The sequence below is a fragment of the Bombina bombina genome, chromosome 1 (genome assembly GCF_027579735.1).
Source record: "Bombina bombina isolate aBomBom1 chromosome 1, aBomBom1.pri, whole genome shotgun sequence".
Classification (NCBI taxonomy): Eukaryota; Metazoa; Chordata; class Amphibia; order Anura; family Bombinatoridae; genus Bombina; species Bombina bombina.
In genome coordinates, this window is record NC_069499.1 from 494,390,252 (window position 1) to 494,416,432 (window position 26,181).

General features: G+C 38.9%; 1 protein-coding gene across 3 annotated transcripts in view; it reads left to right on the forward strand.

Moving 5' to 3' along the window:
* Window positions 1-26,181, forward strand: part of HECW2 (HECT, C2 and WW domain containing E3 ubiquitin protein ligase 2) — a 746,182-nt gene that overhangs the window by 464,802 nt on the left and 255,199 nt on the right. For all 3 annotated transcript variants that reach the window (XM_053698566.1, XM_053698567.1, XM_053698568.1), the window contains one exon: window positions 17,018-17,125. In XM_053698566.1, the coding sequence (XP_053554541.1) occupies window positions 17,018-17,125 (108 nt within the window). The remainder of the gene's footprint in view (window positions 1-17,017; window positions 17,126-26,181) is intronic.

The following is a 26,181-nucleotide window of genomic DNA, read 5'->3' on the forward strand; positions in this document are numbered from 1 at the left end:
ACCGCTCCGCATCGGAAGGATGAAGATAGAAGATGTCGTCTGGAGGACCACTTCTGCCCGTCTGGAGGACCACTTCTGCCGGCTTCGTTGAGGACATCTTGCCGCTTGGATGAAGACTTCTCCCGGTAAGTGAATCTTCAGGGGTTAGTGTTAGAATTTTTTTTAAGGATGTATTGTGTGGGTTTATTTTTAGGTTAGAGACTTTGGGCCTGCAAAAGAGCTAAATGCCCCTTCTTTCATGTAATTGGCAAGAGTCCATGAGCTAGTGACGTATGGGATATACAATCCTACCAGGAGGGGCAAAGTTTCCCAAACCTCAAAATGCCTATAAATACACCCCTCACCACACCCACAATTCAGTTTTACAAACTTTGCCTCCTATGGAGGTGGTGAAGTAAGTTTGTGCTAAGATTTCTACGTTGATATGCGCTTCTCAGCATTTTTGAAGCCTGTTTCCTCTCAGAGTACAGTGAATGTCAGAGGGATGTGAATATTGAATGCAATGGTTTTCCTCATGGGGATCTATTTCATAGGTTCTCTGTTATCGGTCGTACAGATTCATCTCCTACCTCCCTTTTCAGATCGACGATATACTCTCATATTCCATTACCTCTACTGATAACTGTTTCAGTACTGGTTATATCTGCTATATGTGGATGGGTGTCTTCAGGTAAGTATGTTTTCATTACTTAAGACACTCTCAGCTATGGTTTGGCACTTTATATATTTATATAAAGTTCTAAACATATGTTTTGTACTTATGTTTGCCATGATTCAGGTTTCAGTATATTTCCTTTTGCAGACTGTCAGTTTCATATCTGGGAAATGCATTTTTTAGAAATGTATATCTTACCTAGGGTGTAGTCTTTTTTCAATTGACTGTCATTTTTCAAATTTGCGGGCAGAATTAGGCTTGCGAGGGCGCAAAATGCTAAAGTTTATTGCGTCACTCTTGGCACAAGATTTTTGGCGCGAAGTTACGTACTTTGATGCAAATTCGTCATTTCCGGCGTCTTAGTTGAACGCCGGGTCCTTTCACAATGTTGCATAATCTATGACGCGTGTGTGTTGTTTCCGGACGTTTTTGGCACCAAAAAATATTTTTCTGTTTGTTGTGCGTCATACTTGGCGCCAAATATTTGTATTATTTTAGACCCCATTCCGATTTGCCTCTTGCCTTTTTCTATGTCAGAGGGCTATTCTGTTTTTTCTCTTACATTTGCAAGATGTCTCAATCTGATCCTGTCTCAGAATTCACTGTTGGATCCCTTCTGCCTGATAACAGTTCTACCAAAGCTAAGTGCATTTGTTGTAAACTTGTGTTGATTATACCTCCAGCTGTGGTTTGTAATAGTTGTCATGATAAACTTTTACATGCAGAAAATGTATCCATTAGTAGTAGTTCATTACCTGTTGCTGTTCCCTCAACATCTAATGCACAAGATATACCTGTAAATTTAAAATTATTTATTTCTGATTCTATTCAGAAGGCTTTGTCTGCCATTCCGCCTTCTAATAAACGTAAAAGGTCTTTTAAAACTTCTCATAAGGTTGAAATTTCAAATGACCAGCAACATACTGAATTATCCTTCTCTTATGAGGATCTATCTGATTCAGAAGATCCTGCCTCAGATATTGACATTGATAAATCCTTTTTATTTATTTAAATTGGAGTATATTCGTTCTTTGTTAAAGGAAGTGTTGATTACATTGGATATGGAGGAAACTAGTCCTCTTAATATTAAAACTAGTAAACATTTAAATTCTGTTTATAAACCACCTGTGGTTATTCCAGAGGTTTTACCAGTTCCTGATGTTATTTCTGATATGATTTCTAAGGAATGAAATAAGCCTGGTACTTCTTTTATTCCTTCTTCAAGGTTTAAAAAATTGTATCCTTTGCCAGAAGTTAGATTAGAGTTTTGGAAAAAGATCCCCAAAGTTGATGGGGCTAACTCTACTCTTGCTAAACGTACTACTATTCCTACGGAAGATAGTACTTCTTTTAAAGATCCTTTAGATAGGAAACTTGAATCTTATCTAAGGAAATCTTATTTATATTCAGGTCATCTTCTTATGCCTGCAATTTCTTTGGCTGATGTTGCAGCTGCTTCAACTTTTTGGTTGGATACTTTAGCGCAACAAGTATTGGATCATGATTTGTCTAGCATTGTTAAGTTGATTCAACATGCTAATAATTTCATTTGTGATGCCATTTTTGATATTATCAAAATTGATGTTAAATCTATGTCTTTAGCTATTCTAGCTAGAAGAGCTTTGTGGCTCAAATCTTGGAATGCTGATATGACTTCTAAGTCCAGATTGCTATCTCTTTCTTTCCAAGGATAAAAACCTAAGGGCAAATCTAAAGCTTTTAACAGTTTTCGTTCCTTTCGACAAAATAAGGAACAAAAACCTAATCCTTCCCCCAAGGAATCTGCTTCCAATTGGAAGCCTTCTTCAAATTTGAATAAATCAAAGTAATTTAAGAGATCAAAACCAGCCCCCAAGTCCGCATGAAGGTGCGGCCCTCATTCCAGCTCAGCTGGTAAGGGGCAGATTAAAGTTTTTCAAAGATGTTTGGATCAATTCAATTCAAAATCATTGGATTCAGAGTATTGTCTCTCAGGGGTACAGAATAGGATTCAGAGTAAGACCGCCTGTGAGAAGATATTTTCTCTCACGCATTCCGGTAAACCCAGTAAAGGCTTTTCTGAAGTGTGTTTCAGACCTGGAGTTGTCAGGGGTAATCATGCCAGTTCCGTTTCAGGAACAGGGTCTGGGGTTTTATTCAAATCTATTCATTGTCCCAAAGAAAGAAAATTCATTCAGACCAGTTTTGGATCTAAAGATTTTGAATCGATATGTACGAGTACCAACTTTCAAAATGGTGACTATAAGGACTATTCTGCCTTTTGTTCAGCAAGGGCATTTTATGTCCACAATAGACTTACAGGATGCATATCTTCATATTCCGATTCATCCAGATCACTATCAGTCCTTGAGATTCTCTTTTGTAGACAAACATTACCAATTTGTTGCTCTTCCTTTTGGCCTAGCGATAGCTCCAATAATCTTTTAAAAGGTTCTAGGTGCCCTAATCTCTGTAATCAGAGAGCGGGGTATTGAGGTATTTCCTTATTTGGATGATATCTTGGTACTCGCCCAGTCTTTATGTTCTGCAGAATCTCACACGAATCAACTAGTGTTGTTTCTTCAAAGACATGGTTGGAGGATCAATTTACCAAAAAGTTCTTTGATTCCTCAGACAAGGGTAAACTTTTTAGGTTTCCAGATAGATTCAGTGTCCATGACTTTGTCTCTAACAGACAAGAGATGCTTGAAATTGGTTGCAGCTTGTCAGAACCTTCAGTCTCAGTCATTCCCTTCAGTAGCTATGTGCATGGAAGTTTTAGGTCTCATGACTGCAGCATCGGATGCGATCCCCTTTGCTCGTTTTCATATGAGACCTCTCTAGCTTTGTATGCTGAACCAATGGTGCAGGGATTATACAAGGATATCACAATTAATATCCTTAAATCCCAATGTTCGCCTTTCTCTGACTTGGTGGTTAGATCACCATCGTATAATTCTAGGGGCCTCTTTCGTTCGTCCAACCTGGACTGCGATCACAACAGATGCAAGTCTTTCAGGTTGGGTAGCTGTTTGGGGATCTCTGACAGCACAAGGTGTTTGGAAATCTCGAGGCGAGATTACCAATCAATATTTTGGAACTCTGTGCGATTCTCAGGGCTCTTCAATTTTGTCCTCTGTTGAAGAGAGAACCATTCATTTGTTTTCAGACAGACAATGTCACAACTGTGGCATATGTCAATCATCAGGGTGGGACTCACAGTCCTCAAGCTATGAAAGAAGTATCTTGGATACTTGTTTGGGCAGAATCCAGCTCCTGTCTAATTTCTGAGGTTCATATCCCAGGTATAGACAATTGTTCCGATGTGGGGGTTTCCAGAAATAGATCTGATGGCATCTCATCTAAACAAAAAACTTCCCAGGTACCTGTCCAGGTCCAGGGATCCTCAGGCGGAAGCAGTGGATGCATTGACACTTCCTTGGTGTTATCAACCTGCTTATATTTTCCCGCCTCTGGTTCTTCTTCCAAGAGTGATCTCCAAGATCATCATAGAGCAATTGTTTGTGCTGCTGGTAGCCCCAGCATGGCCTCACAGGTTTTGGTATGTGGATCTTGTTCGGATGTCCAGTTGCCAACCTTGGCCACTTCCACTAAGGTCAGACCTTCTATCTCATGGTCCGTTTTTCCATCAAGATCTCAAATCATTAAATTTGAAGGTATGGAGATTGAACGCTTAGTGCTTAGTCATAGAGGTTTCTCTGACTCAGTGATTAATACTATGTTGCAGGCTCGTAAATTTCTTTCTAGAAAGATTTTTTATCGAGTTTGGAAGACTTACATTTCATGGTGTTCTTCTCATAAATTCTCTTGGCATTCTTTTAGAATTCCTAGAATTTTACAGTTTCTTCAGGATGGTTTGGATAAAGGTTTGTCTGCAAGTTCCTTGAAGGGACAAATCTCTGCTCTTTCTGTTTTATTTCACAGAAAGATTGCTAAACTTCCTGATATTCATTGTTTTGTGCAGGCTTTGTTTCGTATCAAGCCTGTCATTAAATCAATCTCTCCTCCTTGGAGTCTTAATTTAGTTTTGAAGGCTTTACAGGCTCCTCCGTTTGAGCCGATGCATTCTTTGGACATTAAACTACTTTCTTGAAAGTGTTGTTTCTTTTGGCCATCTCTTCTGCTAGAAGAGTTTCTGAATTATCCGCTCTCTCTTGTGAATCTCCTTTTCTGATTTTTCATCAGGATAAGGCGGTTTTGCGGACTTCATTTAAATTCTTACCTAAGGTTGTGAATTCTAACAACATTAATAGAGAAATTGTTGTTCCTTCCTTGTGTCCTAATCCCAAGAATTCTTTGGAGAGATCCTTACATACTTTGGATGTGGTAAGAGCTTTGAAATATTGTGTTGAAGCTACTAAAGATTTCAGGAAGACTTCTAGTCTATTTGTTATATTTTCTGGTCCTAGGAAAGGTCAGAAGGCTTCTGCTGTTTCCTTGGCTTCGTGGTTAAAGTTTTTGATTCATCAAGATTATTTAAAGTCGGGTCAAGCCCCCTCTCAGAGAATTACATCTCATTCTACTAGATCAGTCTCTACTTTGTGGACTTTTAAGAATGAAGCTTCAGTTGATCAGATTTGCAAAGCAGCAACTTGGTCTTCTTTGCATACATTTACTAAATTCTACCGTTTTGATGTATTTGCTTCTTCGGAAGCAGTTTTTGGTAGAAAAGTTTTTCAGGCAGCTGTTTCAGTTTGATTCTTCTGCTTTTGATTTAATTTTGGGTTGTGGATTAATTTTTTCAGTGGAAAATGGCTGTTTTTATTTTTATCCCTCCCACTATAGTGACTCTTGCGAAGTTGCACGGAGTTCCACATCTTGGTTATTGCTATCCCATACGTCACTAGCTCATGGACTCTTCCCAATTACATGAAAGAAAACATAATTTATGTAAACACTTACCTTATAAATGTATTTATTTCATATTGGCAAGAGTCCATGAGGCCCACCCCTTTTTTATGGTGGTTATGATTTTTTTTGTATAAAGCATAATTATTTCCAAATTCCTTTGTTGATGCTTTATTACTCCTTTCTTTATCAGCCCACTTCATGGCTATTCGTTAAACTGAATTGTGGGTGCCCCTCCTGGTAGGATTGTATATCCCATACGTCACTAGCTCATGGACTCTTGCCAATATGAAAGAAATTAATTTATCAGGTAAGTTCTTACATAAATTATGTTTTTAAGGGCAATGCCCATCCAAATGCCCTTTTCAGGGCAATGGGGAGCTTAGGTTTTTTTAGTTAGCTTTTTATTTGGGGGGGGTTGTTTGTGTGGGTGGTGGGTTTTACTGTTGGGGGGGTTGTTTGTATATTTTTTTTTACAGGTAAAAGAGCTGATTTCTTTGGGGCAATGCCCCGCAAAAGGCCCTATTGATAGTTTAGTTTAGGCTAGGGTTTTTTATTTTGGGGGGCTTTTTATTTTGATAGGGCTATTAGATTAGGTGTAATTAGTTTAAAGATCTGTAATTTGTTTTTTATTTTCTGTAATTTAGTGTTTGTTTGTTTTTTGTGATTTAGCTAATTTAATTTAATTTATTTAATTGTATTTAATTTAGTTAATTTATTTAATTGTAGTGTAGTGTTAGGTGTTAGTGTAACTTAGGTTAGGTTTTATTTTACAGGTAAATTTGTCTTTATTTTAGCTAGGTAGTTATTAAATAGTTAATAACTATTTAGTAACTATTCTACCTAGTTAAAATAAATACAAACTTGCCTGTAAAATAAAAATAAACCCTAAGATAGCTACAATGTAACTATTAGTTATATTGTAGCTATCTTAGGGTTTATTTTATAGGTAAGTATTTAGTTTTAAATAGGAATAATTTAGTTAATTATAGTAATTTTATTTAGATTTATTTAAATTATACTTAAGTTAGAGGGTGTTAGGGTTAGACTTATATTTAGGGGTTAATACATTTAATATAGTGGCAGCGACGTTGGGGGCGGCAGATTAGGGGTTAATAAGTGTAGGTAGGTTGCGGCAACATTGGGGCGGCAGATTAGGGGTTAATAAATATAATGTAGGTGACGGCGATGTTGGGGCAGCAGATTAGGGGTTAATAAATATAATGTAGGTGGCGGTGATGTTGGGGACAGCAGATTAAGGGTTAATAAGTATAATGTAGGTGGCGGTAGTGTCCGGAGCGGCAGATTAGAGGTTAATATGTATAATGTAGGTGGCGGTGATGTCGAGGGCAGCAGATTAGAGGTTAATAAGTGTAAGATTAGGGGTGTTTAGACTCAGGGTTCATGTTAGGGTGTTAGGTGTAAACATAACTTTTATTTCCCCATAGGAATCAATGGGGCTGCGTTACTGAGTTTTACGCTGCTTTTTGGCAGGTGTTAGACTTTTTCTCAGCCGGCTCTCCCCATTGATGTCTATGGGGAAATCGTGCACGAGCACGTACGACCAGCTCACCGCTGACTTAAGCAGCGCTGGTATTGGAGTGCGGTAAGGAGCACAATTTTGCTTAACGCTCACTTCTTGCCTTTTAACGCCGGGTTTATAAAAACCTGTAATACCAGCGCTGCAGGTAAGTGATCGGTGAGATAAAACTGCTTGTTAGCACTGCACAGTTTCTAACGCAAAACTCGTAATCTGGCCGTTTATTTTTTAATAAAATACACTACACTGTATTTTGAGTGCATTTGGGGCACATTTATAAAATTAACAAGAGATTTGATCTCTGGTTAATTTTATAAGCGCTAATTGCTACTGCAAGCTTGTGGTAGCAATAACCAGCCACTTGTAATGGCTGATTAATTATCGTATGCACGCAAACGGGCAAATTTTCCTGTTTGCGGGGGCGCAATAATTTAGCGCTCCACTTGTACTCTATCCCTTAGTGTATACAGAGGTAGATTTACATAAATCTAGAATAACTTTTTACATTTTGTTAATTTAACGCTAAATTAAGAGTTGTTTGTTAGGCTGAAAAAGCAGCGTTAAGAGGTCCTAACGCTGCTTTTTTACGCTCGCTGGTATTACAAGTCTTGCAGGTATAGGGGCACCACACACTTCTTTGGCCTTACGCAAAATGACTTATGTAAACTTTGTAAAGTCTTTTTTCTTTGGGACTTCCATAGCGCCGGTGTTACGAGGCTGTCCTGGGAGGCCAAAAAGTGAGCGGTACAGCCTACCCTGTCAAGAGTCCTAACGCATTTAAAAGTCAGTAGTTATGAGTTTTATGTTACAGCGTTGTTCCATAAAACTCTTAACTAAAGTGCTAAAAAATACACTAACACCCATAAACTACCTACTAACACCTAAACCGAGGCCCTCCCGCATCGCAAACACTATAATAAAATTTGTAACCCCTAATCTGCCGCTCCGGACACCGCTGCCACCTACATTAAATTTATGAACCCCTAATCTGCTGCCCCCAACATCGCCGCCACCTACATTATATTTATTAACCCCTAATCTGTCGCCCCCGATGTCGCTGCCACCTACCTACACTTATTAACCCCTAATCTGCTGCCCCCAACGTCGCCACCACTATAATAAACATATAAACCCCTAAACCGCCGCACTCCCGCCTAGTTAAATATTATTAACCCCTAATCTGCCGTCCCTAACATCGACGCCACCTACCTACATTTATTAACCCCTAATCTGCCGCTCCCAACGTCTCCGCCACTATACTAACTGTATTAACCCCTAAATCTAAGTCTAACCCTAACACCTCCTAACTTAAATATAATTTAAATAAGTCTAAATAAAATTCCTATCATTAACTAAATAATTCCTATTTAAAACTAAATACTTACCTATAAAATAAACCCTAAGCTAGCTACAATATAACTAATAGTTACATTGTAGCTAGCTTAGGGTTTATTTTTATTTTACAGGCAAGTTTGTATTTATTTTAACTAGGTACAATAGTCATTAAATAGTTATTAACTATTTAATAACTACCTAGTTAAAATAAATACAAAAGTACCTGTAAAATAAAACCTATCCTAAGTTACAATAACACCTAACACTACACTATAATTAAATAAATTAACTAAATTAACAACAATTAAATCAATTAAATTAAATTAGCTAAAGTACAAACCCCCCCACTAAATTACAGAAAATAATAAACAAATTACAAGATATTTAAACTAATTACACCTAATCTTATAGCCCTATCAAAATAATAAAATGCCCCCCCCAAAATAAAAAAAACCCTAGACTAAACTAAGCTACCAATAGCCCTTAAAAGGACCTTTTGCAGGGAATTGCCCCAAAGTAATCAGCTCTTTTACCTGAAAAACAACCCCCCCAACAGTAAAACCCACCACCCACACAACCAACCCCCCAAATAAAATACTAACTAAAAAAACCTAAGCTCCCCATTGCCCTGAAAAGGGCATTTGGATGGGCATTGCCCTTAAAAGGGCAGTTAGCTCTTTTGCAAGCCGAAAATCCCTAACCTAAAAATAAAACCCACCCAATACACCCTTAAAAGAAACCTATCACTAACCCCCTGAAGATCGACTTACCAGGAGAAGTCTTAATCCAAGCCGGGCCGAAGTCCTCAACGAAGCTGGGAGAAGTCTTCATCCAAGCCAGGCGAAGTGGTCCTCCAGACGGGCAGAAGTCTTCATCCAGACGGCATCTTCTATCTTCATCCATCCGACGCTGAGCGGGTCCATCTTCAAGACATCCGTCGCGGAGCATCCTCTTCAATCGACGTCTTCTTACTAAATGACGGTTCCTTTAAGTGACGTCATCCAAGATGGCGTCCCTTAGATTCAGATTGGCCAATTGGAATTAAAGTAGAAAAAATCCTATTGGCTGATGCAATCAGCCAATAGGATTGAGCTTGCATTCTATTGGCTGTTCCAATCAGCCAATAGAATGCAAGATCAATCCTATTGGCTGATTGGATCAGCCAATAGGATTGAACTTCAATCCTATTGGCTGATTGCATCCAATAGGATTTTTCTACCTTAATTCCGATTCACTGATAGAATTCTATTAGCCAATCGGAATCTAAGGGACGCCATCTTGGATGATGTCACTTAAAGGAACCGTCATTTAGTAAGAAGACATCGATTGAAGAGGATGCTCCATGCCAAATGTCTTGAAGATGGACCCGCTCCGCGCCGGATGGATGAAGATAGAAGATGCCGTCTGGATGAAGACTTCTGCCCGTCTGGAGGACCACTTCGCCCGGTTTGGATGAAGACTTCTCCCGGCTTCATTTAGGACTTCTGCCCGGCTTGGATGAAGACTTCTCCCGGTAAGTCAATCTTCAGGGGGTTAGTGTTAGGTTTTTTTAAGGGTGTATTGGGTGGGTTTTATTTTTAGGTTAGGGACTTTGGGCTTGCAAAAGAGCTAACTGCCCTTTTAAGGGCAATGTCCATCCAAATGCCCTTTTCAGGGCAATTGGGAGCTTAGTTTTTTAGTTAGTATTTTATTTGGGGGGTTGGTTGTGTGGGTGGTGGGTTTTACTATTGGGGGGTTGTTTGTATTTTTTTTACAGGTTTAAGAGCTGATTACTTTGGGGCAATGCCCTGCAAAAGGCCATTTTAAGGGCTATTGGTAGTTTAGTTTAGGCTAGGGTTTTTTTATTTTGGGGGGCTTTTTTATTTTGATAGGGCTATTAGATTAGGTGTAATTAGTTTAAATATCTTGTAATTTGTTTATTATTTTCTGTAATTTAGTGTTTTTTTGTACTTTTGCTAATTTAATTGATTTAATTGTTGTTAATTTAGTTAATGTTTTTAATTATAGTGTAGTGTTAGGTGTTATTGTAACTTAAGTTAGGTTTTATTTTACAGGTACTTTTGTATTTATTTTAGCTAGGTATTTATTAAATAGTTAATAACTATTTAATAACTATTCTACCTAGTTAAAATAAATACAAACTTGCCTGTAAAATAAAAATAAACCCTACGATAGATACAATGTAACTATTAGTTATATTGTAGCTAGCTTAGGGTTTATTTTATAGGTAAGTATTTAGTTTTAAATAGGAATAATTTAGTTAATGATAGGAATTTTATTTAGACTTATTTAATTTATATTTAAGTTAGGGGGTGTTAGGGTTAGACTTAGATTTAGGGGTTAATACATTTAGTATAGTGACAGCGACGTTGGGGGCGGCAGATTAGGGGTTAATAAATGTAGTTAAGTGGCGTCAATGTTAGGGATGGCAGATGAGGGGTTAATAATATTTAAGTAATGTTCGCAAGGCGGGAGTGCGGCGGTTTAGTGGTTAATATGTTTATTATAGTGGTGGCGACGTTGGGGGCGGCAGAATAGGGGTAATAAGTGTAGGTAGGTGGCGGCGACGTTGGGGGCGGCAGATTAGGGTTAATAAGTGTAGGTAGGTGGCAGCGACATTGGGGCGGCAGATTTGGGGTTAATAAATATAATGTAGGTGGCGGCGATGTTGGGGGCAGCAGATTAGGGGTTCATAAGTATAATGTAGGTGGCGGCGGTGTCCGGAGTGGCATATTAGGGATTAATAAAAATAATGTAGGTGGCGGCGATGTCGAGGGCGGCAGATTAGTGGTCAATTAGTGTAAGATTAGTGGTGTTTAGACTCGGGGTTCATGTTAGGGTGTTAGGTGTAGACATAAATTTTATTTCCCCATAGGAATCAATGGGGCTGCGTTACTGAGTTTTACGCTGCTTTTTTGCAGATGTTAGACTTTTTTCAGCTGGCTCTCCCCGTTGATACCTATGGAGAAATCGTGCACGAGCCCATATGACCAGCTCACCGCTGACTTAAGCAGCGCTGGTATTGGAGTGCGGTAAGGAGCAAAATTTTGCTTAACGCTCACTTCTTGCCTTTTAACAACGGGTTTCTGAAAACTCGTAATACCAGCGCTGCAGGTAAGTGAGCGGTGAGGGAAAACTGCTCGTTACCTGGGTTGTCACAAACCTTTTAATTTGTAAAAGGAGCAATATCTGCGAAGTGCAATAAAACGAGGTATGCCTGTACTTTCTTTTGGGTTTGTATTTAAAACTATAAACTACATTTTGGAGGAGATTTTGTCAATATACCTTTAGACACCTTCTTATTAATACCTTATGAGTCCTGATTAACTCTGCCCATTTACCTGAAGGAATTGTTGAAAGGTTGATTTTTATGGAATAAAATTTGTCAAAAAGGCAAGTGCAATGTGATTCTTTATCATTGTAAATAAATATTGACATACAAATACAAATGTAAATAAATCATCTACAATGATAAAGAATCAGACAAACCTTTTTAACAGTAATCTTATTCCATAGATTTTGATTACAGGGATATGAAAACCATCATTTCTACTACATTGGTGTATCCGGTCCACGGCTTCATCCTTACTTGTGGGATATTCTCTTCCCCTACAGGAAGTGGCAAAGAGAGCACACAGCAGAGCTGTCCATATAGCTCCCCTCAGGCTCCGCCCCCCCAGTCATTCTCTTTGCCGCTCTGAACAAGTAGCATCTCCACGGGGGTGGTAAAGAGTATGTGGTGTTAGTTGTAGTTTTTTATTTCTTCTATCAAGAGTTTGTTATTTTAAAATAGTGCCGGTTTGTACTATTTACTCTACAGCAGAAAGTGATGAAGATTTCTGCTAAGAGGAATATGATTTTAGCACCAGTAACTAAAATCCATTGCTGTTCCCACGCAGGACTGTTAACCAGAGAACATCAGTTGGGGGGAACAGTTTGCAGGCTTAACTGCTTCAGGTATGATCAGTCATTTTTCTAACAAGACCATGTAATGCTAGAAGACTGTCAGAAATTCCCTCTGGGATTGGTGAGCCATTTTTTTCTAATAGACTCTGTATAAAATGATGGCTTATATTTAGGGCTCTATGCTGGTTGACTATTGTGGGCTTTAAAATCGATTGCTTTTTAGCATGTTTTTCACTATAAATAAGGTGTTTTTTCAGACTTTAAAACACTTTTGGGGTTTCATTTCGGCCTGGCACTTATTTGGACACCTAAATCTAGTCAGAAAGGCCCCTCCACTCTAGAATGAAGAGGGAGGAGGCCTCATTTTTAGGCCTAAATTGTGCAGTTGTTTTTGCCTAGGCAATTCATGTAGCTTCATGTGGGGAGTCAAGAGGCATCCTAAAAGACTCCAGGGAGGCTTATTTCCTGCTAAAATAATCCCTAATGAAGGTAAAGGCTACAGTGAGAAGCTGTGGCTAGTACTGTAGTGTGTTAACTGGTTAATAACTGTTATTAACTCTGGTTTGGGCATTAAGGGGTTAATTGATCTGAAAATTTGTGTGCAATCTTTTCAAAGCATTAAGACTCTGTGGTGAAAATTTCATTAAAATCGGATGTTTATTTCATGTTTTTTTGATACAGACCGGCTTCTACCTCTACAGCCACTAGGCAAGAGGGTAACGCACCCCAGCCCAAACCAGCATGGAAACCATTGCAAGGCTGGAACAAGGGTAAACAGGCCAAAAGACCTGCTGCTGCTACCAAGACAGCATGAAGGGGTAGCCCCCGATACGGGACCGGATCTAGTAGGGGACAGATTTTCTCTCTTTGCTCAGGCCTGGGCAAGAGATGTTCCGGACCCCTGGGGACTAGAAATTGTCTCTCAGGGGTATCTTCTAGAATTCAAGGACCTTCCTCCAAGGGGAAGGTTCCACTTGTCTCGCTTATCTTTAGACCAGATAGAGAGACAGGTATTCTTACATTGCGTAGAGTACCTTTTAAAAATGGGAGTGATAAACCCAGTTCCAACAGCAGAACAAGGACTGGGATTTTACTCAAACCTGTTTTTAGGTCCCAAAAAGGAAGGAACTTTCAGGCCAATTCTGGATTTAAAGATCCTAGACCAATTACTCAGAGTTCCATCATTCCAAATGGAAACCATTCGGATTACCAGTTCGTGGCTCTTCCCTTCGGATTGGCCACTGCTCCGAGAATTTACACAAGCGTCTGGCAGCCATGCCAGATATTCAGGGTTTGTACAGGCTTTAGTCAGAATCAAGCCTGTCTACAGACCTGTGGCTCCTCCATGGAGTCTAAATTTAGTTCTTTCAGTTCTTCAAGGGGTTCCGTTTGAACCTCTACATTCCATAGATATTAAGTTACTATCTTGGAAAGTTTTGTTTTTTTGTAGCTATTTCTTCTGCTAGAAGAGTTTCTGAATTGTCTGCTTTGCAGTGTAATTCACCCTATCTGGTGTTTCATACAGATAAGGTCGTTTTACGTACCAAACCTGGTTTTCTTCCAAAAGTGGTTTCCAATAAGAATATCAACCAGGAAATAGTTGTTCCTTCTCTGTGTCCTAATCCAGTTTCTAACAAGGAACGTCTGTTACACCATCTTGATGGGGTTCGTGCTTTAAAGTTTTATCTAAAAGCAACTAAAGACTTCAGACAAACATCGTCCTTGTTTGTCGTCTATTCTGGCAAGAGGAGAAGTCAAAAGGCGACTGCGACCTCTCTGTCTTTCTGGCTGAAAAGCATCATCCGGTTGGCTTATGAGACTGCTGGAAGGCAGCCTCCTGAACGAATTACAGCTCACTCTACTAGAGCTGTGGCTTCCACATGGGCTTCCAAGAATGAGGCTTCTGTTGAACAGATTTGTAAGGCAGCGACTTGGTCTTCACTGCATACGTTTGCCAAATTTTACAAATTCATTACTTTTGCTTCTTCGGAGGCTATTTTTGGGAGAAAGGTTTTGCAAGCAGTGGTGCCTTCCGTTTAGGTTACCTGACTTGTTCCCTCCCTTCATCCATGTCCTAAAGCTTTGGTATTGGTTCCCACAAGTAAGGTGAAGCCGTGGACCGGATACACCAATGTAGGAGAAAACAGAATTTATGTTTACCTGATAAATTTCTTTCTCCTACGGTGTATCCGGTCCACGGCCCGCCCTGGCATTTTGGTCAGGTTTAAATTTATTTTTTGTAAACTACAGTCACCACTGCACCCTATGGTTCTCCTTTTTCTCCTAACCGTCTGTCGAATGACTGGGGGGGGCGGAGCCTGAGGGGAGCTATATGGACAGCTCTGCTGTGTGCTCTCTTTGCCACTTCCTGTAGGGGAAGAGAATATCCCACAAGTAAGGATGATGCCGTGGACCGGATACACCGTAGGAGAAAGAAATTTATCAGGTAAACATAAATTCTGTTTTCTTTCCTAAGATATGGAGAGTCCACAATGTCATTCCAATTACTAGTGGGAATATCACTCCTGGCCAGCAGGAGGAGGCAAAGGGCACCACAGCAAAGCTGTTAAAGGACCAGTCAGCAGAGTAGATTTGCATAATCAACAAATGCAAGATGACAAGACAATGCAATAGCACTTAGTCTGAACTTCAAATGAGTAGTAGATTTTTTTTCTGACAATTTTAAAAGTTATGTCTATTTCCACTCCCCTTGTACCATGTGACAGCCATCAGCCAATCACAAATGCATACACGTACCATGTGACAGCCATAAGCCAATCACAAATGCATACACACATATTCTGTGAATTCTTGCATGCTTAGGAGCTGGTGACTCAAAAAGTTTAAATATTAAAAGACTGTGCACATTTTGTTAATGGAAGTAAATTGGAAAGTTGTTTAAATGTGCATGCTCTATCTGAATCAGAAAAGTTTAATTTTGATTTGAGTGTCCTTTTAAGTGTCACTACCCTACCCATAATCCCCAGTCATTCTCTTTGCCTCTGTCAATGGAGGAGGTGAAGTTTGGTGTCTGAAGAAATGAATTCCTTTTTTGGGTACTTTTTCCTGCAAGCAAGGATTTGGGTTTAGCTGAGTCCATGTCAATCTCTTCAGTATAGTAGTGGTGGCTTTTAAGCAGTTAGGATTTTGTGAGGTAGTCCTTACTTTGTTTCCTAACATATTGCTGCCCTAGTTATAGAAAGCCAGAGTTGGTTACTCTGTTCTTTCTTTTTTCTACAGGTCTCTGTAAAGGAGTATGTGTCCTTTCACACCTTGTGAGCTGTCTTTCTGCCGGACAGCTAGATTGCTTAAGATTGTTTAGGTCTGCCTGTCATGTTCTCCCTCCCTATTCATTCCGTGTCCTCTAGCTTGGGTATTGGTTCCCACTAGTAATTGGAATGATGTTGTGGACTCTCCATATCTTAGGGGGAAAAAATTATGCTTACCTGATAAATTTCTTTCCGGATATGGAGAGTCAACGACCCCACTTTTTTTTTAAGACAGTTCACCTTTGTATTATTCCTTTTTCAATTTCCCTTCGGTCGAATGACTGGGGATTATGGGTAAGGAAGTGACACTTAACAGCTTTGCTGTGGTGCTTTTTGCCTCCTTCTGCTGGCCAGGAGTGATATTCCCATTAGTAATTGGAATGACTTTGTGGACTCTCCATATCCTGAAAGAAAGAAATTTATCAGGTAAGCATACATATAGTTTTTTCTTTAATGATACAGAGAGAGCATGCAATATCAAACAACTTTCTAATTTACTATTATCAATTTTTATTTGTTTTCTTGCTATTGTTTGTGGAAAAGCAGGGACGAATGCTTAGGAGCCGGCCTATATCTGGAGCACTATATTGCAGCAGTTTTGCAAGAATGTTATCCATTTGCAAGAGTACTGGATGGCAGCACTGTTTCCTGCCATGAAGTGCTCCATGACAAATGTATGAGTTACTAAATGATGTTGTGATTACAGAGGTTTAACAATGAGTAATAGAACAGCTTTTATAGTTATAGAGATTCACTTTCCTTACTTCCCAATCAATTTACCATTCTCACTTGAATGCCAGGCAACTGTTATTTGATTAAATACCATACTTAAAGAAATGATGAGTTTTCAGGAGTCTGGTTTCTCCGCACAATTAGGCATTGGGTAAATAGAGGTTACTGATATTAAATGGAAATTAGTCAACAAATGTATATCACAGAAATTAAATTTTTTTTTTTTGCATAATTAAGGCAAAGTTTAAGTTTTTTTTAATTTTTAATCCACAAGTAAGTTTATGTCTGTATAATGCTGGTCTGTGTGATAGAAGCTCACTGGCTGACAAGGAGGATACTCAAAGCACTCCAGAATAGGTTTGCCACCTCGGCCATGTTTCCTGGACACTTATGAGTTACACATGCTGCAGGGTGTGCAAGGAGGAATATGGATAGTGCTGTCCAGGGTAATTATTGTTTCCCTCTTCACACCCTGCAGCATGTGTAACTCATAAGTGTCCAGGAAAACATGGCTGACGTGGCAACCCTACTCCAGAAGCATTAAGAACAAACATATTTTCTCATTACAAGAACACATAACTCTGTAATACAGTACATATTCAAATGTTACTATAGACAGTATAGAAAAAAGTCCTGTTGAAGAATGCAAATAAGAGATGTACATTGTCAGAATGTATGCTGTTTATATATTCCTTGATATATATTTATATTGCTATCTGCTTTATTTTTTAGATGAAAACTCTCCAGCAAATTTTTGGGACTCCAAGAATCGAGGTGTGACTGGAACTCAAAAAGGGCAGATTGTATGGAGAATTGAGTCTGGTCCCTATTTTATGGAACGTAAGTACATCTTTATATAGTGTAATTATTCATTAAAAAAATATGATATATACCAGATTGGTTTTTTTGACACTATCAGTCGGAAAATTTACATCCATGTGGGCTTTATTCTTAACCCCTTCACACCGTTAGGATGTTCCATGCCATCTCAACAGTGCTGGGCTTTAATGCCGAAGGACGGCATGGAACGTCCTACATTTATATGGCATCCTGAGCCTCCCCCTTTGACGCAATTAAGAACGTAATGGGGGGTATGCCTAGCATTCCCCGAAACGTTACCGAATAAATTGATTATTTGTTGTTAAGACCAGAGAGTGCTGTTTTCTATTTGCATATACCCTATCATACTCTAGCACCCTGGCACTTGGAGAACTGTTCGTGAGAGTGCACCTGCCTAAAGTTGTTTATATATATATATATATCCAAAATGAGTCAATAAAATACAGATGTAGGTGTGACAACAAGACCCTACCACGCTTCCGATCCCCCCCCCCATTTTGGCTGTCCAGTATGTTTTTGAAGGACAGCTGGCAACCCTAAGCTCAACGCAACCATATCGCCCGCACAAGCGTTTTTTTTGCAAACCTGTAATAGCAGCGCTATGAAAGGTGAGCGGTGAAAATAACTTGCAAGTAATTAACGAGCCAGCCATAACGCAAAACTCATAATCTGGCTGAGAATATAGTATTTTACAGTATAAAAAATATATCTAACACATCATATACACATGTGCAATACATCCACAAACATCAGCTCATATAGGGTTCTTGTTATTATTAATTATTTTTTATTGTTAATTAACAATGGTGATCACATACATAGCGGATATATAGGTGTTCCATGGTAGTTTCTTGGGCATTCCATGGGGGTAATCTGTATTTCAATGGGGATGCATTGTCGGGACGTTCTCATGTGCTAAACAATACCTACTAGCTAAGGTGATGGTCATTTGTTTTAAAAAAGTTAAAGGGACATGAAACCCAAAATGTTTCTTTCACGATTAAGATAGAGAATACAATTTAAAACAACTTTCCAATTTACTTCTATTATTTAATTTGCTTTCTTATCTTTTTATCCTTTGCTTAAAGGTTTATCTAGGAAAGCTCAGGAGCAGCAAAGAACCTAGGTTCTAGCTGCTGATTGGTGGGTGCATATATATACCGATTGTCATTGACTCACCCATGTGTTCAGTCAGCAACCAGAAGTGCAATGCTGCTCATTCAACAAACAATACCAAGAGAACAAAGAAAATTGATAATAGGTGTAAATTAGAAAGTTGCTTAACATTGCATGCTCTATCTGACTCATGAATGAAAAAAATGTGGGTTTCATGTCCCTTTAAGACTTGGCTGATATGTTATTCTATAGCAACACAATAAACGTCTTGTAATTACAAGGTGTTTACTGTCCTTTTAAAAAAACATTATTGATTCTGAAAATCAGATTACAAAGCACATACTCTGTGGCTGTCAGATACAGAATCTTCATATATAATAGATTATGCTTTTATTCATTATATAAGCAATAAACCTGGCAAAGGACGCCTTTAGTATATTGAGATAAAACTAGCAGTGCCAAAATGGAATGCTAAAGGCACTCAAAGAGTTGTCATAATGGATCTATGATATAATGTATCCTTCTTTTACTTGCAGTCTGTTCTATGTAATGTTGTTTAAAGCTAATAAATACAGAATACAAGGTCAGGCTCAGTAGTACTTTAAGAATAAAAACTTGTTTTAGGTATTAAAAGTGTGAACCACTCCCACAACTAGGGATGTTTTTCTGAGATATACATAAACTTGCAATACTAGTAATTGATTTGCAAGGCCAAAATTTATTTTATTTCTATTAAATCTCACGATTGTTATTATAAATATTAGCAGTCGGCTAGATTACGAGTTTTGCAGTATGAGTATAAAAGCATTCTTATGGCTCTTTTTCACTACCGCTGGTATTACGAGTTTTGCAGGTATAGGTGTACTGCACACTTTTTTAACGCAACGTAACTACCGCAGCTTTTAAAAAGTCCTTTTTCAATGGGACTTCCACAGCGCCAGTATTACGAGTTTTCCTGTCCAGCCAAAAAGTGAGCGGTACAGCCAATACCGTCAAGATCCATACCGTAAACTGAAAGTCAGTAGTTTAGGCTACAATGCCGTAACATAGCAGATATCTGTGGGAACAGAGGAAAAAAGAGAGGCGCCTTATGGGACAGTATCGTGGTGTCGCTAGGATGCAGGATAGAGCGAACAGCACACACAGATCGCAGGATACTCACAAGTGAAAAGGCATAAACGTATGCCAAACTAGACAGGACGGAACCTTAGTCGTCTGCCAGACGGTCCAATAGGAAGAGGGCTCTAGCGCTCCAATGGTCCAATCCGCAACGGCGGGGAAACATAGACGTCAGGGACCCACAGCGTCTGTGGGAGGATTAGTTGCTCAGAGTCCTGTTGCTCCAGATGCCATAGAACAGCTCTACAAACGCAAAAGGCAGGTTCAAGCACAGGAAGCAGAAGAGGTTTCTGGATGTGGAGTCAGAAAAGATGGATCTGCATTAGTCCCAGTTCTTGCAGGGAAGGAGGAGCTGTAACTTGCCCAAGTCAAGTTACAGCTCCTCCTTCCCTGCAAGAACTGGGACTAATGCAGATCCATCTTTTCTGACTCCACATCCAGAAACCTCTTCTGCTTCCTGTGCTTGAACCTGTCTTTTGCGTTTGTAGAGCTGTTCTATGGCATCTGGAGCAACAGGACTCTGAGCAACTAATCCTCCCACAGACGCTGTGGGTCCCTGACGTCTATGTTTCCCCGCCGTTGCGGATTGGACCATTGGAGCGCTAGAGCCCTCTTCCTATTGGACCGTCTGGCGGACGACTAAGGTTCCGTCCTGTCTAGTTTGGCATACGTTTATGCCTTTTCACTTGTGAGTATCCTGCGATCTGTGTGTGCTGTTCGCTCTATCCTGCATCCTAGCGACACCACGATACTGTCCCATAAGGCGCCTCTCTTTTTTCCTCTGTTCCCACAGATATCTGCTATCATCCTCTCCTCGGGAGTGCTGCCGTCTGATCGGGTTGCTTGTGGTGGGGTTTCACCTTGCCTCCTCTGAGACTGGTTCTGTTATTTGTGCATGTGCGCACCTCCATAAGGACTCAATCCTTGTTTTTCTTTTTTTCCTACTAATGCCGTAACATAAAACTCATAACTAAAGTGCTAAAAAGTACACTAACACCCATAAACTACCTATTAACCCCTAAACCGAGGCCCTCCCAAATCTCAAACACTAAAATAAAATTATTAACCCCTAATCTGCTGCTCCCGACATCGCCGCCACTAGAATAAATATATTAACCCCTAAACCGCCGCACTCCCGCATTGTAAACACTAGTTAAATATTATTAACCCCTAATCTGCTGTCCCTAACATCACCGAAACCTACATTACTGTTATTAACCCCTAATCTGCTGCCCCCAAAATCGCTGCCACTATACTAAAGTTATTAACACCTAAACCTAAGTCTAACGCTAACACCCCTAACTTTAATGTAATTAAAATAAATCTAAATAAAACCTACTATTAATAACTAAATAATTCCTATTTAAAACTAAATTCTTACCTATAAAATAAACCCTAAGCTAGCTACAATATAACTAATAGTTATATCGTATCTAGCTTAGGTTTCATTTTTATTTCACAGGCAAGTTTGTATTTATTTTAACTAGGTAGACTAGTTAGTAAATAGTTATTAATTATTTAATAACTACCTAGCTAAAATAAATACAAATTTACCTGTAAAATAAAACCTAACCTGTCTTACACTAACACCTAAGCTTACACTACAATTAAATCAATTACATTAATTAAATACAATTAACTAAATTACAAAAAAACAAACACTAAATTACACAAAATAAAAAAGAAATTATCAAATATTTAAACTAATTACACCTAATCTAATAGCCCTATCAAGATAAAAAAGCCCCCACAAAATAAAAAAAAAACCCTAGCCTACAATAAACTACCAATGACCATTAAAAGGGCCTTTTGCGGGGCATTGCCCCAAAGAAATCAGTTCTTTTACCTGTAAAAAAAAATACAAACAACCCCCCAACAGTAAAACCCACCACCCACACAACCAACCCCCCAAATAAAATCCTATCTAAAAAACCTAAGCTCCCCATTGCCCTGAAAAAGGCATTTGGATGGGCATTGCCCTTAAAAGGGCATTTAGCTCTTTTTCTGCCCAAACCCTAATCTAAAAATAAAACCCACACAATAAACCCTTAAAAAACCTAACACTAACCCCCGAAGATCTACTTACAGTTTTTGAAGACAGGACATTCATCCTCAACAAAACGGCAGAAGTCCTCAGCGAAGCCAGCAGAAGTCTTTATCCAAGCGGACCGAAGTCTTCATCCAAGCCGGCAGAAGTCTTCATCCAGACGGCATCTTCTATCTTCATCCATCCGGCAAGGAGCGGCTCCATCTTCAAGACATCCGGCGCTTAGCATCCTCATCTTTCCACGGCTAACGAAGAATGAAGGTTCCTTTAAGAGACGTCATCCAAGATGGCAACCCTTGAATTCCGATTGGCTGATAGAATTCTATCAGCCAATCAGAATTAAAGGTGAAAAAATCCTATTGGCTGATCCAATCAGCCAATAGGATTGAGCTCGCATTAGTCCCTTAAAGGAACCTTCATTCTTCGTTAGCCGTGGAAAGAAGAGGATGCTCCGCGCCGGATGTCTTGAAGATGGAGCCGCTCCGCACCGGATGGATAAAGATAAAAGATGCCGATTGGATGAAGACTTCTGCCGGCTTGGATGAAGACTTCGGCCCGCTTGGATGAAGACTTCTCCCGGCTTCGTTAAGGACTTCTGCCAGCTTGGATGAAGACTTCTCCCGGCTGGATGAGGATGGATGTCCGGTCTTCAAAAACTGTAAGTGGATCTTCGGGCGTTAGTGTTAGGTTTTTTTAAGGGTTTATTGGGTGGGTTTTATTTTTAGATTAGGGTTTGGTCAGAAAAAGAGCTAAATGGGGAGCTTAGTTTTTTTAGATAGGATTTTATTTGGGGGTTGGTTGTGTGGGTGGGGGGTTGTTTTTTACAGGTAAAAGAGCTGATTTCTTTGGGGCAATGCCCGGCAAAAGGCCCTTTTAAGGGCTATTGGTAGTTTATTGTAGGCTAGGTTTTTTTATTTGGGGGGGGGGGGGCTTTTTTATTTTGATAGGGCTATTAGATTAGGTGTAATTAGTTTAAATATTTGATCATTTCTTTTTTATTTTGTGTAATTTAGTGGGGGGGGGTTGTAATTTAGTTAATTATATTTAATTAATGTAATTTATTTAATTGTAGTGTAAGGTTAGGTGTTAGTGTAACTCAGGTTAGGTTTTATTTTACAGGTAAATTTGTATTTATTTTAACTAGATAGTTAGTAAATAGTTAATAACTATTTAGTAACTAGTCTACCTAGTTAAAATAAATACAAACTTAGCTGTGAAATAAAAATAAAACCTAAGATAGCTACAATGTAACTATTCGTTATATTGCATTTTGATAGGGCTATTAGATTAGGTGTAATTAGTTTAAATATTTGATAATTTATTTTTTATTTTGTGTAATTTAGTGGGGGGGGGATTGTAATTTAGTTAATTATATTTAATTAATGTAATTTATTTAATTGTAGTGTAAGGTTAGGTGTTAGTGTAACTCAGGTTAGGTTTTATTTTACAGGTAAATTTGTATTTATTTTAACTAGATAGTTAGTAAATAGTTAATAACTATTTAGTAACTAGTCTACCTAGTTAAAATAAATACAAACTTAGCTGTGAAATAAAAATAAAACCTAAGATAGCTACAATGTAACTATTAGTTATAGTGTAGCTAGCTTAGGGTTTATTTTATAGGTAAGTATTTAGTTTTAAATAAACTAAACTAATTACACCTAATCTAATAGCCCTATCAAGATAAAAAAGCCCCCACAAAATAAAAAAAAAACCCTAGCCTACAATAAACTACCAATGACCATTAAAAGGGCCTTTTGCGGGGCATTGCCCCAAAGAAATCAGTTCTTTTACCTGTAAAAAAAAATACAAACAACCCCCCAACAGTAAAACCCACCACCCACACAACCAACCCCCCAAATAAAATCCTATCTAAAAAACCTAAGCTCCCCATTGCCCTGAAAAAGGCATTTGGATGGGCATTGCCCTTAAAAGGGCATTTAGCTCTTTTTCTGCCCAAACCCTAATCTAAAAATAAAACGCACACAATAAACCCTTAAAAAACCTAACACTAACCCCTGAAGATCTACTTACAGTTTTTGAAGACAGGACATTCATCCTCAACAAAACGGCAGAAGTCCTCAGCGAAGCCAGCAGAAGTCTTTATCCAAGCGGACCGAAGTCTTCATCCAAGCCGGCAGAAGTCTTCATCCAGACGGCATCTTCTATCTTCATCCATCCGGCAAGGAGCGGCTCCATCTTCAAGACATCCGGCGCTTAGCATCCTCATCTTTCCACGGCTAACGAAGAATGAAGGTTCCTTTAAGAGACGTCATCCAAGATGGCAACCCTTGAATTCCGATTGGCTGATAGAATTCTATCAGCCAATCAGAATTAAAGGTGAAAAAATCCTATTGGCTGATCCAATCAGCCAATAGGATTGAGCTCGCATTAGTCCCTTAAAGGAACCTTCATTCTTCGTTAGCCGTGGAAAGAAGAGGATGCTCCGCGCCGGATGTCTTGAAGATGGAGCCGCTCCGCACCGGATGGATAAAGATAAAAGATGCCGATTGGATGAAGACTTCTGCCGGCTTGGATGAAGACTTCGGCCCGCTTGGATGAAGACTTCTCCCGGCTTCGTTAAGGACTTCTGCCAGCTTGGATGAAGACTTCTCCCGGCTGGATGAGGATGGATGTCCGGTCTTCAAAAACTGTAAGTGGATCTTCAGACGCTAGTGTTAGGTTTTTTTAAGGGTTTATTGGGTGGGTTTTATTTTTAGATTAGGGTTTGGTCAGAAAAAGAGCTAAATGGGGAGCTTAGTTTTTTTAGATAGGATTTTATTTGGGGGTTGGTTGTGTGGGTGGGGGGTTGTTTTTTACAGGTAAAAGAGCTGATTTCTTTGGGGCAATGGGCGGCAAAAGGGCCTTTTAAGGGCTATTGGTAGTTTATTGTAGGCTAGGTTTTTTTATTTGGGGGGGGGGGGCTTTTTTATTTTGATAGGGCTATTAGATTAGGTGTAATTAGTTTAAATATTTGATCATTTCTTTTTTATTTTGTGTAATTTAGTGGGGGGGGTTGTAATTTAGTTAATTATATTTAATTAATGTAATTTATTTAATTGTAGTGTAAGGTTAGGTGTTAGTGTAACTCAGGTTAGGTTTTATTTTACAGGTAAATTTGTATTTATTTTAACTAGATAGTTAGTAAATAGTTAATAACTATTTAGTAACTAGTCTACCTAGTTAAAATAAATACAAACTTAGCTGTGAAATAAAAATAAAACCTAAGATAGCTACAATGTAACTATTAGTTATATTGCATTTTGATAGGGCTATTAGATTAGGTGTAATTAGTTTAAATATTTGATCATTTATTTTTTATTTTGTGTAATTTAGTGGGGGGGGGTTGTAATTTAGTTAATTATATTTAATTAATGTAATTTATTTAATTGTAGTGTAAGGTTAGGTGTTAGTGTAACTCAGGTTAGGTTTTATTTTACAGGTAAATTTGTATTTATTTTAACTAGATAGTTAGTAAATAGTTAATAACTATTTAGTAACTAGTCTACCTAGTTAAAATAAATACAAACTTAGCTGTGAAATAAAAATAAAACCTAAGATAGCTACAATGTAACTATTAGTTATAGTGTAGCTAGTTTAGGGTTTATTTTATAGGTACGTATTTAGTTTTAAATAAACTAAGTTTTAAATAAATAATTATTTAGTTAATGATAGGAATTTTTAATTAGATTTATTTTAATTAGATTTATTTTAATTATATTAAAGTTAGGGGTGTTAGGGTTAGACTTAGGGTTAGGTTTAGGGGTTAATAACTTTAGTATAGTGGCGGCGACGTTGGGGGCGGAAGATTAGGGGTTAATAAGTGTAGGTAGGTAGCGACGACATTGGGGGTGGCTGATTAGGGTTTAATAAGTGTAGGTGGGTGGCAGCGACATTGGGGGCGGCAGATTAGGGGTTAATAAGTGTAATGTAGGTGTCGGGGATGGCAGATTAGGGGTTAATAAGTGTACTGTAGGTGGCGGCGATGTTGGGGGCGGCAGATTAGGGGTTAATAAGTGTAATGTAGGTGTTAGCGATGTTGGGGGCAGCAGATTAGAGGTTAATAAGTGTAATGTAGGTGTCGGCGATGTCGGGGGCAGCAGATTAGGGGTGTTTAGACTTGGGGTTTATGTTAGGGTGTTAGGTGTAAACATAAATTTTCTTTCCCCATAGGAATCAATGGGGCAGCGTTACGGAGCTTTACGCTCCTTTATTGCAGGTGTTAGGCTTTTTTTTAGCCGGCTCTCCCCATTGATGTCTATGGGTTTATGAAAACCTGTAATAGCAGCGTTATAGGGAGGTGAGCGGTGGCAATAACTTGCAAGTTAGTACTGAGCCGCTCTTACCGCAAAACTCATAATCTAGCCGAGTATTATTTAGATTAGTTTATGTTAAATGCCTGTTATGCTTGTAGTGGAGCCCAGGTGCAGAGGTGGTGTCAGGCTGTACCATGTTCTGTACCTTAAAAGGGGCCACAGTGATAGGCATCCCTGAGGATATACCACTTTTAGGCATGATAGAAAAGTCAGGAAAATGCTACCATAGACCAATTAGGGGGAACAGAATAGCAACATGTGGTACAACTTGTAGCAGGTTCAGGAACAGGTTTGCAGAAAAACAGACTGGAGTAGAAAATGGAACAAGAACTAGCATAGACCATATCAGTGGCGTCACTAGGGTTGGTGTCACCCGTGCAGTAAGTTATGGTGTCACCCCCCCTCTCCACAGAAAGCAGACACACACGGACACAAAAACACAGGCACACACACATAAA